Genomic DNA, 24,664 nt, shown 5'->3' on the forward strand with positions numbered 1-24,664 from the left:
TTTTTTTTTTTACTGAACTAAAATTTTGTCAATATCAAGGTCGTTTTGTAATACATCAAGGTCCGTATTATTGTAACCCCAAACTTGAAATATCTAATCATTTCAACTCGGACGCCCATTTGTGAGACGATCTTGTCTGTGACGCCCAAACTATATTTGTCTATGATTTCTTTTGTCGAGGATGCACAGTGACAAAGAGGGACTGGATGATAGAGGCTACAGACGATCTAATCTCATTTACATACTTACTAAAACATGAACCAATGTGAAGAAAACGTGAAACAACAAGGAATATAGCAAAGAAACGACCTGGACAAGACCTCAAACTTTTTCGCGAAGAATTAGAAGGTGATTTTAGTCTTGAATATGTGTTAATTAAATCAAAATCCGTCAAGAATTGCGCCTTCTAGAGTGTTTACGAGCGCTTCAAGAACAAGGGCAATAACTCGTACTAAATATTTTTCCATTTTTCTGATTTTCAATAGGGCTCATCCTTGGGTGATTACAACCAACCATACCAAGTTTTGTCGAAATCAGTCAAGAATTGTGCCTTGTAGAGTGTTTACGAGCAATTATGGATGGACCAACGGAGGGACATGGTAGACTGCAATATACACCCCCCCTCCCCATTTCATGTTGGCATATAAAAATGAAAGAAATAGCTTTTCAGGCATAATCTGAATTACTCTTGAAATACAATCTCCAAAAATATAAATAATACCAAAGTATCATTTAAAAAACAAAATCATACCAAGTCTAAATATTTTTGAGCAAATCAAATTCTAGCAATTTGTTACGAAATCACAAATCATGGCTGATATTTGGAGTAGTCTATTTTTGTCCGAAAAAAACGGAAATCTTAAGTCTATTTCTTCTTTCCCTTCTTTTTATTACTAGAAGCTGTTGCTGGATCAATACCCTGAGCTAATGACAGTTTTTTCTTCAAATCTAATAACAAGGCCACCTCTTTGTCAATTTTACTCTTTTCAGCTTTCTGTGTCTTTAACTCTCTTACGACCTCTCCCTGAAAACATAAGGATTTCAAATTTTCAGTTAAATTTTGCAAAATTCGTCCTTCCAGTTCATCTAGCTGGGATACCAATAATCTAGGAAAGATTAATTGGTAGAAGGTTACTCATGAACCCATATTATTATCTTTGTAAAAAAATGGTTCTAAAAGAAACTAACATGATGTCTTTAAATGGATATAATTGTCTAATTATTTCCCTGAGCTGACTAAGCACATTTTCTATGCATGTCACTTAAACGGGCATTCCACTTTTTTGTACAAAGTTTTCATCATCAACAATGTCTGAAAATATTTCTTAAGTAGGCTATTTATATGATTTATCTTCTTGATCAAACTGAATTTGTTTTAAAAGGGTTAATTAAGATAGTGGACCACAGTCATATACGCCCACCACAGCATGCAGATGGTAAATATTCAAGATTTTGGGGCAAGGGCAATAACTCTGCTTCTAACGGTCGAAAATAGCTCAAATTCGAACTTGATCTTCGTTTTATGAATATGTATACACATACCCAATTGCATTTGATTCCATCAAAAAATCTAGTTTTTAGAACGTTTACAAGCAAATGTTGACAGAGTGCCATGCCGACAATAGATATCCACTTAGAGAGGTGTGGGCGTATAAAAAACAGAGAGTACTAATTGTTAATTTAGCGGTTTAACCTAGTTTTGATGTTTGGCTTTATAATGGCTTGAAATTATTAGTTGAAACCTTTAGAATAAGTAGGAGACATATTTCTCTACAATTACGCATCTATGTTACTCAAAACAATACGGTAATTTTCTAACAGCTTCCAAAAAGCATAACAGACTTTAAAAGTTTAAATAATCTTACATGATGTTTTTAAATATATTCGTTAAAATAACCTTTGACCTAATCTGCTTTAGCCAATTAAATTCCTTCACTCTCCCATCAAAATGCCAGCACTGGAGAGGGCAGAAATTTGTTAGTTAAAGCTGGGTTAGGTCAAAAGATTATTTTGACAAATGTTTAAGAGGCCAGTCTTTAGACCCTAACTGAAGTGGCTATATTAAAAATAAAAACTAATAAAAACGGAAGACTTCTGAATGACTTGAAGCTTTTTCCATGTCAACCCCTCCAAACCGCATCACTAACAGGGGTAAACCGGGTTGCAACATATGTTTCTTTCTAGTTTAAACAAGTTTTACCTGTTTTGTAACTTGATCTGTTATACTTGCTATTTCACTATCTGATGCTTTAGGTAAGACTGAATTAGCTGGTGCACTTTTAACTTCTGGTTTAGCTGGTACAGACTGCAAAAATATTATTTCCTTAAAATCATTTGGTATAATTAAATTTCACTTTAATAGATTCATGGGAATCTGAGTATTTCTTTTAACACATTTAAAATTTCTGAGAGAAAATCATTTTTACCCACCTTTTCCTGTTTTCCTTGGAATTTTTTCTTCATTTCCTCAATAAGTGAGGCCTCTATTTTCTGGAATAACGGACTCGGCTGAAAGACAAAAAAAAAAAACACAATGATGCAAGTTTACCACATTATTAGTATAACTAAACCAACTGTTACCATCATACTACCAACTACCATGATAACCAATCACTATCTGATATCCCTGTACTATAACTCGATATTTATGAAAGTAATTGCTATCATTGAAATGTTACCAAATCACAGTAATTCTTTTCAAAGAAATTGATACCAATGAAACTTCATATATAACATTTGTAAACAATTTTACTATCAGGATATTTATGAAAGCAATATGAATATCCGGATTAACATCTGTGAAATTAGTTAATATCAGTAAAATTAGCTTTCAAGTTATATTATAACTCTGCATGGAACATCCTGCCAGTCCAAAGCCCAGATAAGGGGAAAGGGGAGAAGATCAGGATCATCCAGTCATATGCTCTAACATGACAGTGAAGGAAAAGCAAAAGATTCTTTTATGACAATTTCAATAATGAAAAGAACAATACTGCCTGGTTACTCCTTTCTATATACAAGAGGATATAAATCTCAATTAAACTTACCTTTTGACTGTATACAAGGGGATATAAATCTCAATGAAACTTACCTTTTGACTGTATACAAGGGGATATAAATCTCAATTAAACTTACCTTTTGACTGTATACAAGGGGATATAAATCTCAATGAAACTTACCTTTTGACTGTATACAAGGGGATATAAATCTCAATTAAACTTACCTTTCGACTGTATACAAGGGGATATAAATCTCAGTTAAACTTACCTTTTGACTGTATACAAGGGGATATAATCTCAATTAAACTTACCTTTCCACTGTATACAAGGGGATATAAATCTCAATTAAACTTACCTTTCCACTGTATACAAGGGGATATAAATCTCAATTAAACTTACCTTTCCACTGTATACAAGGGGATATAAATCTCAATTAAACTTACCTTTTGACTGTATACAAGGGGATATAAATCTCAATTAAACTTACCTTTTGACTGTATACAAGGGGATATAAATCTCAATCAAACTTACCTTTCAGTATACAAGGGGCCATAAATCTCAATTATACTTACCTTTTTGTATACAAGGGGAAATAAATCTCAATTAAACTTACTTTTCCAATCTTGTGGCCAGTTTTCAACACTGGTATAAACTGGGTTGGTATCACCATATTTTTAGGGTTACCATTTAATTGTGTACAGATGATTTCACTAGTTGAAGGCATATAGGGTTGTAACAGTACTCCAATCAACCATGCAATATTAGCAGCTAAACTTACAACTGATCCTGCTCTTGCTCTGAAATAAGAAGTCAAGATGTAGTTTATAAGACAGAAGTCTGAGGTCTGAATAAGTTTGGAATGCATAACATTTAATTTGCAATTTCAAAAACAATTTTAAAGGTAAATTACCTCTTAGAAAGACCAAAATATTGAAATTTTTCAACTTGGCTAAAATGAATGGACTTTACATGGTGTCATAACTATACAACAGAAAACTAAGTAATAATTCATAAAACTATGAAATAATTCATTAAACTAAATTTTGAAACATTCTTAGAAACTTATTTAATTTAAATTTCATGTCCATTCTAATAACTTACTTTTCATCTGGTGTTCTTTTTACCAAAACCCATGGTTTATTAGCTTGCATCATCTGATTTCCTAATCTCGATATACTTAATATATTTCTTATTGAATCACGTAATCTAAAAAATATATTTTAATATTAGGTTTGAAGATTTCCATGCATGTTTTTGTGGTTTGATTGAGTGGTAAAATTGGATGTTAGTTAAAAGAAAAGTGACTTGTGTTGCTGGAACAAAATCTTAAGCAACAAATTAAATTAAATTACAATTTTGTCAGTCTCCATTGTAATCTTAAAATATTTTTTACCAGGGATAGTACTGTTGACCGTAATTTCATCCAATCACAGAACATCATGCAGAATCCTTGTCTACATATCATTATGAATTGTGGGATAGCAAAACCAAAAGTAGAGCAATATGACCAATGAGATTATGAGACTGCCACTACTTGCTACTCGTAAAGATGATTCTGATTGGCGGGAGAGTGACGTGTGATTGTCTGCTAAAAATTGCTTAACCCTTTCAACCAGAGCAGCCGGTATATTGTTACTAAGTGACGTCAACGTAATCATTATACGCTTTTACTATTATCATTTGGAGTTCTGAATATAGGTAGTTATATTTCATTTACACTCAGGGTTCAAAGGCTTAAAACGTCAGCAGTATTTGGTATAAATCTTGTTAGATTACAATGGAGACAGACAAAAAAAATACAATATGTAACAAATTTGCATTCTAATTTCAATTAGATTGTAATACAAGCTACTTTGAGCTGCAGGCGTAATCATGGACTCCAGACTGTTATCATTACTATCACTCAATTCAAATTACCATTATGATTTCAATAAATAAATTGTAAAAATAAAATCAAAATCATACTTTGCCTGTTCCATATTCTGTATATATATAGTTAATTCTCTATTAATTAAAGCCACTGTCTGTAAGTCTTCTGATGTTAAGTTTATGTCTTGTATCGTGCCATTAAAACTGCTACTTACAAACGCCAGTCCTCTGAAACATTGAAGAGTGAAGAAGCATTAAAGAATCTGCTCTTATCAAAGATGGTTGAAATGAATTGGATTTCGTTATACCACATTTCTGTGTTTTAGTTGGTATGTGAAGTGGGTTTTTCTAATAAGTGTGCAATAAGGACATGAAGCACATACAGATTTTTCATTGTAAACTGTTGAGGGATCCTGAAGTGCAAAACCTGTATGACACATTGACTTCAGTTTTCATGAGTTAATCATTTATCCCACAGTATAGCACAAAAAAATTTCATAATTGCAACTTCAATATAATCCTTACCGGTTGATAAAATTTCCTAAATTATTTAACAGTTCACTATTATTCTTCAACAAAAAATCATCCCAACTAAATGCAGTGTCCTACAAATAACAATAACAGCATGAAATCAGTCAGCAAATACAAATACACAGCCACATTTTATTCACACATTGAGTTTTCTATGAAATGAAAGAATATCTGTAATGTATTGAAAATTCATTACTAAACAAAAAGTTGATGTCTAACCTGGGATTCTGGTCTAACAAACAGAAGATAAAATCTAAAGACATCAGCTGGTATTCCTGTATCTTTAGCATTATTACCAAAAACACCCACACCTCGACTTTTAGAGAACTTTGTATCTTCATAATTTAAATATTCTACAAAATATAAATACAGAAATATTAAAACAGAAACTCAAATCTCAGAGTTTCACACAATAGGCAATAGAATAGACAATGTAAATACATGTACATACAAAAAACTTAATTTGTAACATGAATGATATTGAAGTTCCCTTTGATCTTTCCTTGTATAAATGAGTGGGTGGTGCTTAGCTGTGGTATAACTAGTAGACTGTAAATGTATGGAGAGAAGGGAATGATTTAAGTTCTTGCACAGATCATCATTTCGTGACTCTGTGACAACTGTAAATTAGTGTTGGGCATCACCGTAACTTTAGTTCTGTTAATATTTCGTGACTCCGTGACAACTGTACATTAGTGTTGGGCATCACCGCAAATATCGTTTTGTTGATAGCATGTGAGTCTGTGACCTTTCACCTTTGGCTGAATATGCATTCTGACTGTTCCCGACTATTTGTAAGTATATCAGAAACACAAACCTGTAGCCGACATATGTTTAACCAATGTAAAGTTATCATTAGCTCCTAGTAATGTACAGGGGAATATAACACTATGGAATGGTACATTATCTTTACCCAGAAAATTAAACAACTCAACCTATAAATATATAACACAATTTTTATTTTACAATAGGACTGACATGCAATGTGTAGTGAGAGAAGCTTTTTTTTTAAATATATTTTGCCTTGAAATCATGCAAAAAGTGTATATACAGGGCCTTAGATTTATAACACAGGTCTTTGGATTAACACTTAAAGATGAGTTCCCTTATTTTCAATCATGAAAATGAAAATTCTAATACTGATATGAATAGAAAGTAGAGGTGTTGTAATGACTTGGTAAAACACCAGTTTGTCTCACATAATTAATTCATAATTAACTAAATTAGAAGAGAATTACCAGCAGAATTCCAATGAGTGACCAATTAGGAAAATTCAAAAATAATTTTTTGTTTATTCAGACTGTACATACATGGACGTTTATGATTAGTTAAAACTCTTATTTATATGCAATAAGGACAAAATCATATGATTAAGAATACATAATTCATTAGAAACATCAATAAATCAAATAGTTTGCTTAATTTGACACTAAAAAATAAGGAAACCCATCTTTAATAGAAAATAAAAATCAATTGAAACATGAATCAGTAAGATTAATTACCTCGTTCGGATTTTTCCACCATTTCTCCCAATCTTTAGTATATGTAGCAGTTATCGAGATATAGCCAATAGGTGCATCAAACCACACATAAAATACCTACAAAATCATGTAAGAACTTTTGTTGTGTAATAGGGACTGGGTTTACCAAATTTGTTGTGCTTTTTTGAGAATTCAAATAACAATGATGTTTAAAGGGACATGTTCACCATCCAATCATATTTAACTTTAAGAAACGGGAATCTTATTTTAGATAAACTAATCAGTAGTAATGTTCACAATGGTCAAAATTTGTGTCCAGAATTATCGGAGTATGTTTGAGGGAATTAGGTGATTTTTGAACCATGGTATTTTTATATCATTACATAAATATTATATATTATATTTCATAACCAGACGACCAAACATGGCTGAATGGAGTTTTAATGTCTATACTATACCTTATCAGTATAACCTTCTAATGGTACTGGAATACCCCATTTTAAATCTCTGGTAATACATCTTGGTTTTAATCCATCTCGAATCCATGAATTAGTTATAACTTTAGAGTTGTGCGTCCATAAACCATTGTCGAAAGCTTTGTCTAAATGTTGTCGTAATTCAGGTTCTAACTGTAAAAAAAGTAGAGTGGAATTATGAACTAAGTTTTAAAAAAGTTCAAGAAAATTTTTAACTAATACTTATACTACTTCCATATACACAGGCTCGTATCAAAAGAAACACCATGAGCTGTATGAGAAACATTTGTAGTCTTTTGTATTTGAAGCTGAGCTTTATCCCCGTAGCAATCATTAAATTGATCATGTCCCAAGATGAAGTGATACAAGAAGGTTTTATCAAAATTTTTAATCTAATAAAAAAAAAACAGTTTGGAGAAAAGAAATTTTAAAATATCAAGTTACCTTGGGTAAATCTAAAAATAAATGTTGAGTTGTTTTTACTGTTGGGGTGCTTGTACAAGATTTACATTTAGGGTTGATTAATTCTACAGCATTAATTAATTTACCACAGCCATCACATTGATCACCTCTAGCATCATCATAGCTACACATAGGACATATACCACTGACAAACCTATCAGCTAAAAACCTAGAATACAATAGACATCACTTTAAATATAGAACTTATACCACTGACAAACCTACCAGCTAAAAACCTGGAATACAACAGACATCACTTTAAATATAGAACTTATACCACTCACAAATCTATCAGCTTAAAACCTGGAACACAATAGACATCACTTTAAATATAGAACAAATACCACACACAAACCTATCAGCTAAAAACCTGGAATACAACAGACATCACTTTAAATATAGAACTTATACCACTCACAAACTTATCAGCTAGAAACCTGGAATACAACAGACATCACTTTAAATATAGAACTTATACCACTCACAAACCTATCAGCTAGAAACCTGGAATACAACAGACATCACTTTAAATATATAACTTATACCAATCACAAATCTAACAAGTGGTTGCCTTGCAAGATATGCCCACTTTCCTGATATATTTTCAGTATATCAAGGGCGGTCACCTATCTGTGTCAAATCATACCAAAAATCTAATTTTTGATATTGTTGATTTAAACAAAAACACATTATTTAATAAAATTCTGACATAAACTGTCACCTCTATCCCAAACAAATTTTGATGCGTTTTTACTAAGTCATGGGCAATAACTCAAATTCCATTGATCGAAAAAATTGTCAAATTTAATCTTGACTACGATCTCATTATTATAAATGATCATATCAAATTTCATTTAAATCGGATGAAAACTCTCTATTGTGTTCACAAAGTAATTTTAACGCATTTTTCATAAATCAAGGGCAATTACTCAAAAACCATTCATCAAAAGATAGCCAAATTCAAACTTGTCCAAGATCTCATCATTATAAATATCAACACCAAATTTCATTTAAATTGGATGAAAATTGTAGTCTTTATTGTGTTCACAAACTAATTTTGACCCGTTTTTCATAAGTCAAGGGCAATAACTAAAATCCCTTCATCGAAAGATAGCCAAATTCGAACTTGTCCAAGATCTCATCATCATAAATATTTACACCAAATTTTATTGAAATTGGATGAAAACTGTAGTCTCTATTGTGTTCACAACCAAATTTTGACGCGTTTTTCAAGTCAAGTCAAGGGCAATAACTAAAAAACCGTTCATTGAAAGACAGCCAAATTCAAACTTGTCCAAGATTTCATCACTATATATATTTACACCAAATTTCATTTAAATTGGATGAAAACTGTAGTCTCTATTATGTTCACAACCAAATTTTGACGCGTTTTTCATAAGTCAAGGGCAATAACTTAAAAAAACTTCATTGAAAGATCGTCAAATTCCAAGTTGTCCAAGATCTCATAAATATAAATGATCTCACCAAATTTCATTCAAATCAGATCAAAACTGTTGTCTCTATTGCGTTCACAAGCCAATTGTGGACAGACGGACATTATAATGTGGGCGTATAAAAACCTGGAATACAACAGACATCATTTTGAATATAGAACATATGCCACTCACAAACTTATCAGCTAAAAACAGACATCACTTAAAATAAAAATAAAATTTTACCTGTTACATTTGTCACAATGTAATTGATCTATGCTGTCTTTTATTACATGACCATTATTATATACCTTCCAAAATATATCTTGAACAATTCTGAAATAAATAACTACCTGAATACAACATACTTCTTTTAAAAGCAAACTCCTTGAAATTACAAGTTTTTTAAGGAAATTTAATTGAGGAACTTTGATCCAATTTTTTTTTTCAGATTATTAATGTACTTTTTATGCTCATTTCATTGATATATAACAAAAGTTTCTCATGCAAAATTAATATTCTTGACCTAATCTTCATATTTGTAGTTGATTGTCAGCTTCTAGCTTTATAACTGTCCAAAAACTGCCAAATTTGCAATCTTGCAACCTGTATCACTTAGTGGGCAATTTGTTCATATTCTGAATGTGCTAATTGTGCTCTTTTCATTGATATAAAACAAAATTACAATTTCTCTAAAGGATTTTTCCAATATTTTTGCTTCTTGGAAATGGATGAATGCAAATCTCATGATCTTGTAAATATAGACGCTTGAAATTTGGAATGTAAAAAAAAAATTTGAATTTAAGTAGCTGTATTCCAAAAAAGTTTGGGTGGGGAGACAAATCTTGGTCAAATGCCTATCAACACTTCTTATTTACATTTTGGGGTTCGAATTTAGGGTGTATAGAATAAATTCGTTCAAAAAAGAACATTTATTATTTAGATGATATCTATCGATGATTTGGCTTCTAATTAAATCTTACTTGGTTTGTTCCGTGGTAGTTGTACGTCCAAAATGATCAAAAGATATATTGAACCAATCATAGATCTCTGTATGTAACTTGTTGTATTTATCACAAATTTCTTGTGGTGTCAGCCCTTCTTCTAACGCTTTATTCTCGGTTGCTGTACCATATTCATCAGTTCCGCACAAATACACAGAATTATAGTTCCGCAGTCGACAGTATCTGAAAAATAATATCAAATATTAAAAAAACCAATCAGGATAGATCTGAGCTCATAATTTTCAGCCTTTTTCTTTATCAACATTTATTAAAAAACTGTAAATTTTTTAGATGGAATAAATGAAAACATATCTTTTTCTCTTTGAGTGATGCAGAGAAATAAATTCAGCCAAATTCAAAATTTATCCTTCATTCATAGGCGGCCACTGCCCCCTTCAGTTTTATGAAAGGTCTTACTTTGAAAATCAGACTTTAAAATGCTCAAAATTCATGTCAGGTGATCTGAAATTCATTGGTGTCTAGGGGTCATTGGTGGCTCACAGACCCTTGGTCTAGAGCTCTTCAGGTCTTGCCTTGGAGAGACACCTTTCCTCCCCCTCAGGTATTTTCTAAATACAGCCCTATCTTCTTTGCTTAGATATAAGATTAAACTTCAGAAGTTTGGTAATACGAGATGATTATAAGTTTTTATGTTTTTCCTTAAATAAATACAGTATTGAAAGAAACAAGAAATGAAAGTTTACCTGGAGTAGACATCAGCACTTAATACACATCCAATAATATTACCTAGATGTGGTACATTATTCACATAAGGTAGAGCACTACATATCAATATATTTTTCTCCCCTTTTATTGGTAAACTACAAATATAACACAGCAACAGAATTTATGATTAATTTATTAACTAGTTCATACAAGCAGTATACATAGCACTGTAACTGCAGTGGATTCATCCATCATAAGCATTGATTTGGCTGCCAAGAAATTTATCATGACTCACTTTGCCATATCATTCGTTCAATATGTTCATTGTGTATAATACTTAATGTAACCAATTTAAATCACAATTATAGTTAAAATCTATCCAGCTACTGCTGATATAATAATAATAACTTTAATTACATTGGATGTTTTCTCTCTCTAAGTTCTGGTAATTTAGCTACACCATCTCGCCAGCATTTCTCAGCAGCATTAAGTTCTTCTTCTGTCAACTGTTTTTCAACCTGAAATAAGTAAGTTTAGTAATCAAAACAAATATTTTTAAGTTCTAAGTCAAGACTTGCTACCAGTAACAGAATATTCTGGCATCGTTCATAAAAATTGGAGCCTTAAAGGGACTGTAAATAGGTTTTCTCAATTTTTTATGTGTATTGGTTCAATCAGACGTCTGTGGTTCCTGCAATTCCACTAAAACTAGTGGTTGATATTACTAATTGCAGAGAGTCTCATGTGATAAAGTATATTTTGCTTTAAGTGACTTCATCAAACACTTAGTTTTAGTGGAATTGAAGGAACCACAGACGTTGGATTGAAAATTGGAATGGTGCAAATTGATGCAATTGGTGTCCCCGATGCACATAAAAATTTTAGAAAAACTCTACAATTCCTTTAAATCAGAGTGTCACACAAGATATCGTCAACTTTCTCATATACTTATCTTTGTCCCACCATCTTCACAATAATCACCATGATTTGTTGATATATTGGCATATAAAATGTTGAGCAGCATAGCTACCAATTTCTATACTATGTGTGAGTTCAATGTCAATGGTGTTTGAAATGAAGATAGGGTGATGGCAATATCATAATGTGGGCATATTCAAAGGGAAATATTATGCAAGACAAACATTGTTACTTTCACACATTTTCTTATAAGAGCTTTTCTTATGTGGCTTCTCAATAATAAGTACTTACTTCACTACTTTCTGTAGGTTGTGATGAAACACTACTTGATTTACTAGTAGATTTACTAGTTAGACTATCAGGGGATGGCATGGCTGGTTGACTTAATAAAGATTCCTGTAAAACAGTAATATAATAGATACAGAATGAGTGATTAAATAGATGTGCCATTTTGGGGGGTTGATTTGAGTCTAAAATATACTTCAGAAGTACTAGAAATGTACAAAAATCGCATAATTCCTTCAAAAATATCTCAAACTAAGAATTTCTTTTTCTTATTTCTATAGATGTCTTTTCGATATATTGCAATGTCTAAAAAAAAAGAAGACTCATCCTTTTAACATTCAAATGCAGATAATTCTGGACACATATGGATTTGAATGCTCAAATTTAGACAGTGGGCTGTGAACACTATTACTGATTCACTTATTTTATTGGATTATATTACCTTAAACACAACAGGTCCTTTATTTTGTGTAACTATAGAGATAGCCTCTTTAAAAGCATCTATTAATGACAATTTCTCTATCCAAGATGTTAATTCAGGAAAACCTGAAATGAAGTTGAAGAAGAAATTTTTTTTCAATAATAATTTATTTTTACCAAAAATGTAGTTGTTCATAGGACTGGGGCAAAAAAATACAGTAATTAAATTTCAAGTAGGCGAATCGATGAGTAAATTTCAAGTAGGCGAATCGATGAGTAAATTTCAAGTAGGCGAATAGAGTGAGTATATCACAAGTAGGCAAATTGATGAGCAAATTTCAAGTAGGCAAATAAAGTGAGTAAATTTTAAGTAGGTAAATTTATGAGCAAATTTCAAGTAGGCAAATAAAGTGAGAAAATTTCAAATAGGCGAATTGATGAGTAAATTTAAAGTAGGCGAATAGAGTGAGTAAATTACAAGTAGGCATTTTGATGAGCAAATTTCAAGTAGGCAAATAAAGTGAGTAAAATTTTAAGTAGGCGAATTGATGAGTAAATTTCAAGTAGGCGAATCAATGAGTAAATTTCAAGTAGGCGAATCAATGAGTAAATTTTAAGTAGGCGATTACAGTGAGTAAATTTCAAGTAGGCAAATACATGAAATGTAGAGGCATACACTGTTTCAATAAGGACATAAATTACAGCTGTCAAAAATATAAATATTCGTTAAGATACATGGCTTTACAAATGGAAAAAAATTCCACTGCAATAGGTGTTTCTAGCAAATTAATAGTAAAGCCAAATAAGTTTGAACACCTGATTCCAGTCTGCAACTAGGTGATAACATCCTTTTAAAGTGTAAACCTACCTTTTAGTATAGGTGTAGAAGTTAGTGGATAAACTGTACCAAATACACAAACATCAGCAGAAGTCAAACTATCCTAAAATACATATAATTACTCACATAGTAGGGGGGATATCCTAAGGAATTGAACAAAACATTCTGTGATAAAAGCACCAAATTTTGCACAATACTTCCTTACCATATGATTTTGCAAATAAAACCATGAGCCACCTTGACTTCACATTTTTTCAAGATGGTCGCTGCATTTTAAAAAATGGTGGCAAAAGCTAAACTAAGCAAAATCTCAATTCAACTGGAGATATGTCTGCAGAATGCAGTCCTCCATACAGTCAATTTGCTATTGACCTTATTCACGCCTCAGAAATGTGTGATGGTAAAATTCATTAAATCACTTAACCAATTTCAATTTTAATGATGTAAAATATGATTAGTTTTGAGTAAGTTGGGTAGGAGAAGAAGGCTTGAAAGACATCAAGGTGGCAATGTTAAGCAGTGACCCAACATTATCTTTGATTGTTTGCATTATTCTGGAATCAATATGGCCGACGCATGAATAAGGTCCATAGTTTCTGACCAAAGCGGCAAAATACGCTCTATTATAGCAAGCATGACCTTCCCATAAGATGACCTTGTTCTATAACATATACATTAACCAAATCTTCTTATCTGGTGTATCATTCTAGTTGAAAATTGTCTGTTAATATTAAAACTTACCCCTACTAAGTATGTTTTATTTTTGACGGAAGTATTGAGGTAGGTTAATAAGGGTTGTAATAGACTATCAGACTGTTTGTCTGTTTTATTATGTCCAATATGATTAACTAATACTGGAAATACATATGGCTACAATTAAATAAAAAGTAATAAAGATTAGCTCTTGGTGTGCTACTATTAAAAAATCTCAAGATATCTCAATTAATCATCGTCGTCTTATCATCAAATAGGCACTTTTCTTGTATCACAGACGTTTTTGATTTGATTGGATTGTACGCTAACGAATACAGCTATTCAGACTACTAGTTCTGGCCTGCATTGTAAACATATATATTTTGATGCAGAGGAGAAAATGGACTTCAATTATATTCTATAAAATATCAGGAAATGTGCCTAATGATGTCAATATATTAAGTTGAGTTTGTACTATTAAAAGTAATGCTATATCACTCTTTGTTGTTGTATAATAAAAGAAGTTAGACAACACCTTTTAACAGTGATTAAAGTATTTTATTCTACCAGCTTTCGTTGTTGCCGAGACGACTTCATCAGGTGAAATTACTTGAAAAATATTAACGACTTAATTATTGACATTGAAATATACTGTACCACCTTGATATTGTGAAGATGGATGTCTTGCAGAAAATTGCATTTGTGCACATATTTTAGAAATTTTAATGCCATACCTATATCTAAATAATTTGTTCTGAGATATGAGAAAGCTTACCAATAATTGACTACTCTCCCACTCTAACCATTCATCAATCTGTTTACTATCACTTTCTATACCAGTTGATGTTAACAGTAATCTTTATAATAAAAACAATAAATTACAGTGGAAAAACAGGAATCTTATCTAAATACCTTCTGGTCAAAGATAGGATGCCAGGCAATGTAACACACGCCAACGTAAATGAAAAAAAAAGTGTCCCTATTAACTAAAGTAAAATTTTTCCCACATCAAAGAACTTCATAACAATTGACAACTTCAAGATTTACTGAATTGATATCAATATTAATAACTGAAACACATATATTTATATACCATAGTGTATGAAATGCTACTACAACACTTTTAATGTAATGTCGAAAACAAAGAGTCTTCTTTCGAGGTGACATACCTGACTGCTGAGTTGACAGAAAATAAAAATTTCTCAGGTTTCACTTCTAGAACTGGTAACTTACTTTCTGTTAAATACGGAACTACTTTTTCTAAAAGAGAATATACAGTGGTGTTACTAAAGACATAAAATTAGAATGACATTTTAGAAATGCCTACTACCAGTATTCCAGTAACATGCCCATTCTTATTAAAAAAAAAGGGTGCAATATCCAATGGAGTTTATGTTTACAAACGAAACAAATTGGAAGACACACAAAAATGCGTTGATAACTCGCTTAAAAATTAAATTACGACACTTATTCACATGATAAAAATATGGTGGTGTCCAGAAAGAAGCTAAGATTGGCAGTTGTTTATATATCGTATAAGTTGGGCTTTGACTCCCATAACATTAATTCATTTCTATTTCTTTTCTGCACTATACATAGCATCACTTTTATTTTATTTGTCATGTGACGCTTCAGACGTGTGTGACTGGTTATAAGAAAGTTTGTGATAGACTTCACCAGAGTGGACACACACCGGTTGATGGCCATGAATATTCAGTTAAATAATATCAAATACACTTGAAGTTGGCGAATGGCTTTGACTGATGATCGTAGCACTGGAAACACTACACGAATTTCGCTGGTGATCGACTCGCCCGAACCATTCGCCGTGCAAATTTTTCCATTTTTTTTCCATTTTTTTTTAAAGGGTATGTGACATGAATGTTTTGTAAATATGGAATGGATTAAAACATAAGAGATTTTGGTAATTTTTCTTCAATCAGAAGATTTTCTCCTTAAAGGGAGATGCAAAATTTCCATGTTTGAACATGTTGTAAATTATCAAATATTGTGAATCACAAAAATCACAGTTAAAAAAAAAAAGCTTTAAACATCAATTGAGGGTTATTTCGGTATTCACCTAATGAATGAAATAGTCACTAAGGTTTAATGGAAACAGATATAAATTCTTATGCACACTTATAATACCTATTTGTGGTAACATGATATGTTCCTGGGCTTAGTCAAAATTATGAATAGGGGCCTTTTTAGCCTACCAAACATCTGAGCATAAAAAGTAAACTATATGAACCCCTTCATCATAATTATTGTTCATGAAATCCACATTGGCAAGGCAAAAAATGGCCACAGCAATTGTTTTAAATAAAATGAGCAAACAGTGTCACTGTGCTTCCACTTGCCAGCTGTCATTAGAAGATCACAAACACAGAGATTTCATCTTGAATAAAATGCTCAAAATTTAAATTAAAAAACATGGGAACAAATTAAAACTTATATGGCCTATCATTAATATCATTAGTCCTTCTGGGTTATTTTTTTAAGCCACAGGGGATCTATCAATAAAGTTCCAAGATCAAATCAAAGTCCCAAAGAAAGTCCAAAAGTAATGTTCAAGAAAATCTATTCATTCACTTCAATTCTTGAATATAAAATTTATCGTTTTTTAACTTGCTCCATCATATATTGAAAATATTTAACTACAAATAAAAACATTGAAGGAAAACATATAACATACCACCGTGCTTTACTTCTGTAACTTTCAAATCAGTACCAGAACCACTACCAGCTGTTTGTGCTTTAGCTGCAATCAATATTTTGACTGTTTGAAAATTTCCTCGGTCAGTTATTACCTTCATTTTGAACTACTACTAACAATTATAATCTCGTTAAACTATTTCATTAATTAATTATTACTTCCTTGACATTACATCAGCCGAAACCAATAAATTACACAAATAAGGATCTGTCATTCATAAGGTTGACCATGTTGTAAACACACGTGTGAAGGGAGATAACTCTGATTTACATTTCCTATTGATATCGGGTGTCTGTAAATCACCTTTTCCGACCACACATTTTTGACGAAGCACATTTAAGTTATAGACTACGTAGTCTTATTGTAAAAAATAACTTGAAAATATGCAAATCACTTAAAGGGACAGATGTGGAATTTTGGGGGGTTGATTTTAGTCTTGAAAATATGTAAATAGTCTTCACAAGTACTAGAAATATACGAAAATCGCATAATTCATTCAAAAATACTTCAAACTAGGAATTTTACTCACTATTTCTACATGTCTTTTCTTGTCACAGAGTTTTTAAGAATCAAACGCGGATAATTCTGGACACGTGTGGATTTCAAGGGTCAAATTTCGATGGTGAACTGTGAACACTATTACTGATTGGCTTAGCTAAATAAATTCCTGTTTCTGAGACTAAAGTATGATTAGTCAAAAAGAATGGCGCATCTGTCCCTTTAAAATTTCACGAATCATAACCTATTTGAGTCTTGAATATATGTATTTACTATGAAAATAGCATAATTCCTTCAAAATTATCTCAAACTAGGAATTTCTGTTGTTATTTCTATAGACGTCTTTTCTAAATCAGTGTTTCAAGAAAAGACGACTCATCTTTTTAACTTTCAAACGTGGATAATTCTGAACACATATCGATTTCAGGCTCGAATTTAGATGGTGAGCTGTGTATGTACACTATAACTGATTAGCTAAAACAAAAATCCCGTTTCTGAGACTTTAAAGGCACGATTGGTGCACAACCGTGCCTTTAATTTATCGTCAGTACATTGGTCGGGTTTGACTCTCTAAGTTAGAAGGAGTCTAAACCAAAATAACCTAATAAAAAACGAATCTGCTAGATCGATCTTAAATATTCCGAATGAATATATGGGCTAAATGGGCAGGAAAATCTAATTCAATTTCACTGAAAGCAAGATTTCCCTATACAAATTTAACAAGGCGTTGATTTTAAAAAGAACATCAGGAAAATCCCGCATAAACATAGTAAACGCTTAACCTTTGAAATTTACCCTTGAGTTGGCGTTTGAGGTACAAGAATCCTGTTAAGACTGAGAAGGTTTGTGTCAATAAACACAATCTGTTCAAGGTCTTCTTGAATGAGAGTAATGACATTTTGAGTGTCTTTATACCTAAAAGTAGGACATCCGGGGTGTTATAGACGGAGTTTGTGCTCTCTGGCCTCTAAAACCTTTGGAAATAGATCTCGTATTTTCCACTGACACTAAAATTAGTCTCAAAAGAATCTATACATCTATTATACACATAAATATGAGCGTCAAATGTGTTAATTTGCTCATTGATTTACTTGTTTAACTTGATGGGTGGATCAGTGAGTTAGACGCTTGCTCGCTAACCTGAAGGTCCAGGGTTCAATCCTGGCATAGGTCGAGATAATACCTTCGGATTTCACAACCCGTCTAGAAAAGCATCTAGGCGTTCGACTATAAACCGAGTCCCCGTTTGCTACAGGCTGTGCACATTAAAGATTGGAAATCGAGAAAGAGCAGGCTAATGCCGCTGTCCTGGCAAAATTTCCCTCATTGTAACCTGCATGGCGTCGTCTGTCTTCATTAGCCTACATGGTGCAGAAAAGTTGACGTAAAACTCAATTTACTTCATTTCATTTGATTAACTTGATTACATTAGTGTGAGTGCATTCCTACCATGATTAGGATGGAATTCTTTTGTACACACAGACAGTGTATGTGCACTTTGACCACACATACAGTATAAAAGGGACTATTTTTGGTAATAACATTTTCAGCATGATTAGTTTAGAGTCGTAACAGGCTTTCTTTGAGATTGAAAGGATATTTCAAAAGGCACAATCTTTTACTCTGATTGCAGGTTATCAAGTTAAAGTTGGGTTGACCTTTTACATATAAGGAAGAATTAATGCTCTATTGTCTTATATATTTTTTACGTAAGAAACAGGAGCAACATTTACATAAACTCATCTTTAAAGCAACACAGCTGACCTTTAAATTCAATGTATTTCCTTTCATCGTCATTATATGTACTTGAAGGAAATGCTTTTCGTAATACGAAACTTTATAATGCCTAGACGTTATTCGATATTTGGAAATCCTACACCTTCATCTGTATTTCCCAGGCTGTGCACATTAAATACCCCTCGACAGTTGGAAATCGAAAAAGAGCAGGCTAATACCACTGTCCTTGCAAAATTTCTCTTCTGCATGGCGTTGTCCGTCTTCATTATGCAGAAAAGTAGGACGTAACACTCCATTATTTCATTTCATCTGTATTTGATAAATTCTTCATTCACGTACCAGTCATGATGGTGCAGTGGCTCATCTACCATAAGGACTAAAACTAACGCGTTCTATGCTTTCACCAGAGGGGAGTTACCTGAAGCTACTATTAATATATATGCAGCCCCCTAGTGATGTCATAAAATTAATGTTAATGTTAAAGTTAATGTTAGTGAAATTGCAAGAACCACAGACGTTGGAATGGTTCAAATTGATGCTATCAGTGTCCCTGACAACCTCTTTACAGCCCCTTTAAGTCCACAGGCCCCAAGTCATCTATAGTTGAACCACTACGTGAGCAGTTCGTAAACATATATAATAGATAGTAATAGAATGGGATAAAGTGATGAATGAGGACCAATACCTCCACACCTACTCAATAAATCTCTAGAGCACTGACTATGCACGGATCCTCTTCTTTTTGTAACATTTTCTTGCATACATTTCAAGATATTTCTTATTAAATCTGAGTCAGATTCACATGCATTGAATTACTGCTTAGAGAAAAAAATAAATATGTTTTTCGTTAAAATTGTGAATATACAGGAAACCACTCCTTTAAATTTTGGATCAAGGTAAACCGGTATTTAAAGTATCTTAATGTCGAATGTGTATCTATTAACTCCATTCAAACCATGACGATATATTTCCACTTACTAAGTCATCTAGTGGTGTTACAGTGTGTTATAGCATACAGCTATGGTGGATGTGGTTATGACACTGGATATCCAGTAGATCAAGGTGAGTTTGGATATTGTTAAAATAGATTTCAGTGTGACAGATCAACGTAATATACGAAACCAATACCAGTTCATATATTGATATTTAAATCAATAATACTTTTCAATAATGACCAAGCCTACCGATACTTTCGAAATATGCATTTTTTTCTCAATTATAAGCACCAGTTAGGCCTACTTCCCTTTAAATATGCAATTTTTTCAATATTTTAGGTGTGTCAACTCGCATTTCAAATGGTTTTGTTCTTTTAGTTTGCCTTAACGCCGTACGCCTTTTGAGTAATGATTATTTCTATTAATGGCTAAAGGTGCGAATAGACGACGTGCGGTTTGCGATGTGGTGAACCGTGCGGGATTATCGATAAAATAGTAGACGCGAATCGTGTTCGCATCGTGTCCGGACCCGAACGTTGTGTGATCACTTGTTCTATTTTCTACTGTATGGATGATCCTGAGTTATTATCAATAGATATCACTATAACAAATTTTATTGAAATCAAATAAAAAATTTAGTATCTGTTTTGTTCAGAATCCACTCTTGACATATTTTTTAGCAATCCACAGCCAAGTCAATAGATCGAAAACTCATCAGAGATCTTTTCATTACATATTCTATGGATAAATTCAGATGATCTACTCCCGAGTTATTGCCTTAACCAACAACGTCGAAATTGGCTTGTGATAGAAAGTTTATCTGATTTTTTCTCATAAAACTTTATATTTTGTGTATATTGATGCGATCTTAAATTGGATGGATTTGATACATTTGATTTTTGGATGAAAGGCAAATGGTTGTTGGGTACATTGGAAATGAATTAAATTTTCAAATTTTTTTATGGATATTACCAAATTGTCCATTTCTAATGTTAATTGGTAACTTTAAATTGGTGCTTTTTGCCTATACTACACTTGCATGGCTATCTTTCAAATTAAGATGTGGAAATAGTACCTCATGTATTCGCTTGTATTTGCCACTGCTGTATTATAATGTATTATCGCATTATTTTTGCAGGTATTCAGTTACGACTGAACGGCGGTGAATCACCCAATGTAGGCTATGTGGAAGTCTTTCAAAATGGGGAATGGGGCGCTCTTTGTGACTCTGGAATAAGTCCAGACAGTTCATCTACAGTTTGTCAACACCTTGGTTATAAGGATGGTGAAATATGGACAAAGGGTTTTGGCCCTTATGAAGGAACTTATGTTCATAAGACAGATGATACCTGCCTGACTACTGAAAGTAACCTAAATAACTGTGGATCAGTTGAATTTAGACGAGAGATTTACAATGGAAAATACACCTGTCTTCCGTTTCAACCACAGGTTGTCTATTGTTATGATACCGGTAGGTATGGTTACATTAAAAGGAATCAAAAATAAATTACCATCGGAGGTTTCTCTGGGTTGGAAGCTGATTTGGAAAATAACTCTCGATGTGATGTGTTCAGTGGCTCAACTAGATGAGCTTAAGTGGTTTGGGGCCCCTCCCCTCGGGATTCATTTTAACATTTTATGCTCTCTTGCATTTTTTCAGGAGGTGGGACCCTCTCAGGAGTTGGGACCCGTGGAACCAGTCCCTATGGTAGTTCAGTCACTGGATGTGTTCTGGAAGTTATTTAACATTACTTGAGCTTACAGCCTGCATATCAGCAGTCACCAACAAGTCTTTTGGTATATAGTACAGATGCCAACATAACAACATATTAGCTCTGAAAAAGAATGGACCTTTATTGTATGGTGCATCGACGGCATATTATTCTGTTGTAGTTACAGCAATCATTGAGCGGTCTATAATGATGCAATTTGGAGATGTTGGAACATCCTTAACATTTGGATATCGAAAAAGAGTTGGTTTTTGACGTACAAAACCTTTCTTATTGCCCGTCATCATTAGCCAAATACAAAAGCGGAATGTAAAGCGCCATTTTGTTCTTTGGAATTTTGCTTATTTGTTCACTATATTTCAGTTCGACTTCACAGACCATACAATTCAACAATTGGTAACGTTTTAGTTTATGTCGATGGTCAACACAGGACGATTTGTTCAGAAGGTTTTGATATTGATTCAGCTAATGTGGTCTGTAGAGAACTCGGGTTTTATCTGGGTGGTAAAGTTCTACCATCTACTACGTACAAAACTGATGATGATTTAGACCATGGTCAATATAGTTATTATTGTCAAGGAACTGAAAGCAGTCTGACAGAATGTGAAAGAGTTCCTCAGTATTGTGCTAAAGATGATATTGCTGTAGTGTATTGTAATCAAGGAGATGAAGAAGGTATGATGTTGATTTTGCACAACAACAAACCATTAGATTACAAAGAGACACACACCAACCCACATGATTTAGATTAGACCAAACATTCGTTTTTTATTAGCCAATCAGAACGGTGGAGAGTGGATAAATTTGATTGGTTAAATCAGAGGACATCAGGTTAGGTCAAATGGTCATTGAGATGAATGTTTAAGACCGCCGTCGTTAGACCCTAACTGTAGTCGCTACATTAAAAATAAAAGCAAATAAAAAACGGAACGAAAATTTGAAGGAATATCATCCTCTCACTTACATCATGTACTTCATTAGCTACGAAGTACGACCGTTCGTAAATAATACATTATTTCTTTGAAATCCGTGCTGCAAATCTATTGTCCTGTGATAAGTGATGAGTAATTGATACAATACACGGTTACTTTTTTTAGCAGATGGCGTAGAAGAAGAAGTGAGAATCACTGGTTCTGGTGAAGTTCAAGTGTTCTTGAACGGTATTTGGGGAAACATCTGTACCGACACGTGGGACAACAGAGATGCTGCCGTAGCTTGTAGAGAATCTGGGTATACCAATGGCCGAGCTTATGATAATTATTTAGATAATGAACTGCCGGTTTGGATTTCTGAAACCTACTGTACCGGTTCTGAACCAAGCATCAAAACCTGTCAAAAGAATTTGTATGTAGGGGAATCATCATGTTCCCAACCTTATTCCAAAAGGGCTATGGCTTCATGCTTTAACGAACCAGGTAAGTCGTCAATTTATGATTAGTAAGTCATGATGACTTCACTTTCTATTATTCAAGATTACTTATCGATTGAATGGGTCTAACAAGGTCTTGAAGCTTATCAGCCGTTCTTATTGTTGACCAATGCCTTATGTGTAGACTAGTTAAAATCGTTCCGTTTCCGCCATTTTACTCGTTCCATTACATTTCATTTGGTCGCCGATTATCCAGAATTCATGATTTTTCTCGCGGAAAAACCTGCTAGGTCGATCTTCGTCCCTATTCATTTATATAGAAAAGTGTTAACATGATTATTCGAGCTGTTTTCACGTCAAATAACAGTTTATAGGGGTAAGAATTTAAATAAAAAAAATCACGAAATTCAAACCGTGAGATCAAAATGACTGCTTCTGAACTGACACTCTCAGTAAAAACTTGACAATCGTGACTACGAAGTAAGGGCCAAGATATCCCAGTTTGCTGCTTTCAAGTGAGTTATATTATTTTGTTTTCAGCAATAGAATTTTCAATAGTTGGTGGTGGAAACAGTGGTTATATACAAATGAGGAAAGACGGTAAAGAGGGGTATGTTTGTGACCGTTACTTTCAATACCCAGCGGAAGCTGTAGCTGTTTGTAAGGGTTTGGGTTATACTACTGGAGAGCTCATAGCGCTATCAACACTACCTGGGGATGTGAATTTCTGGATTACAGATATATATTGCTCGCCTCCTGATTTACCAAGACTTCAAGACTGTAATTCTGGAGATGATTCCTGGTCCTATTTGAATCCTGGTGATGATCAGTATGAAAGTTGTAGAACCAATGAAAAGGCTTTATCTGTTTCTTGTAGTTAAAATAAATTCTATCATTCCCTTTTTTTGTTTTTATAGACCACGCTGATTTGAGTTCGATTTAGATGTACAAGAATTGTATGTTTTTCTATTCAATAGGGTTCACCAAGCTTCGTCCAAATTTTACCATATTGTGCCTTCCAGAGTTAGCCAGCTATAAATTGAAAGCGTTTCGAAGGGAAAGGGAAATTATTCTTATGAAATATTATTTAATTTTTTTCCGATAGTGTTCATTCTTGGCTGATCATAAATGATTTCACCAAATTTCGTTTAAATCCGTCCAAAATGCGATTCCTGTAGTGTTTACATGCCAATTGTGAACGAACGAACGGACGGATGGAACATGGGTAACGACAATATACGCTCCACATCGAACGTGGGCGTATAAAAATCGAAAAGCAAGCAATCGACTGGATCTTGAAATGCACTGTCCTTGGTCTAAATGGATTTTTTTTTTCATTTTAGATTAAATAAAAATGAATAAATAAACATGAGCTGGGTGGACTCTTCAAAAATGATGCAAAGTTAAACAAAAAAAATCCGTTCTCATGAGGTGATTTAAAAGGACCAGCAGACTAACTCCCCCCCCCCCCCGCCCATTCCCTCCCCCCCCGCCCATTCCCTCCCCCCATCCCCCAACAACCCTCCCTCCCCCAAACACCATACTACTACGATGGATCTCAAATTAAAAAATATTAGACATGTGCTCGTGGGTTCATCGTCCAT

General features: G+C 33.2%; 2 protein-coding genes across 2 annotated transcripts; one reads left to right on the forward strand and one right to left on the reverse strand.

Moving 5' to 3' along the window:
* On the reverse strand, nucleotides 1–16,891 carry LOTGIDRAFT_229481 (hypothetical protein; the record flags this gene model as incomplete). The annotated part of the gene is made up of 25 exons (XM_009065657.1): nucleotides 1–1,024; nucleotides 2,201–2,305; nucleotides 2,431–2,508; nucleotides 3,613–3,796; nucleotides 4,101–4,205; nucleotides 5,394–5,473; nucleotides 5,619–5,752; nucleotides 6,217–6,334; nucleotides 6,902–6,997; nucleotides 7,339–7,509; nucleotides 7,801–7,987; nucleotides 8,040–8,054; nucleotides 8,174–8,188; nucleotides 8,308–8,322; nucleotides 9,498–9,587; nucleotides 10,235–10,438; nucleotides 10,960–11,076; nucleotides 11,339–11,439; nucleotides 12,131–12,235; nucleotides 12,567–12,670; nucleotides 13,413–13,485; nucleotides 14,124–14,252; nucleotides 14,851–14,932; nucleotides 15,245–15,335; nucleotides 16,771–16,891. 25 exons carry the CDS (start codon nucleotides 16,889–16,891, stop codon nucleotides 866–868), a joined length of 2,679 nt encoding a protein of 892 aa, XP_009063905.1. The 3' UTR covers nucleotides 1–865.
* Nucleotides 16,892–19,982: 3,091 nt separating this feature from the next.
* LOTGIDRAFT_155161 (hypothetical protein) lies at nucleotides 19,983–23,941 on the forward strand (the record flags this gene model as incomplete). Its single annotated transcript, XM_009065658.1, has 6 exons — nucleotides 19,983–20,088; nucleotides 21,100–21,432; nucleotides 21,622–21,624; nucleotides 22,055–22,366; nucleotides 22,789–23,106; nucleotides 23,601–23,941. The coding sequence occupies 6 exons, from the start codon at nucleotides 19,983–19,985 to the stop codon at nucleotides 23,939–23,941; spliced, it is 1,413 nt and encodes a 470-aa protein (XP_009063906.1).
* Nucleotides 23,942–24,664: the final 723 nt, after the last annotated feature.

The sequence above is a fragment of the Lottia gigantea genome (assembly GCF_000327385.1).
Source record: "Lottia gigantea unplaced genomic scaffold LOTGIsca_7, whole genome shotgun sequence".
NCBI classification, from domain to species: Eukaryota; Metazoa; Mollusca; class Gastropoda; family Lottiidae; genus Lottia; species Lottia gigantea.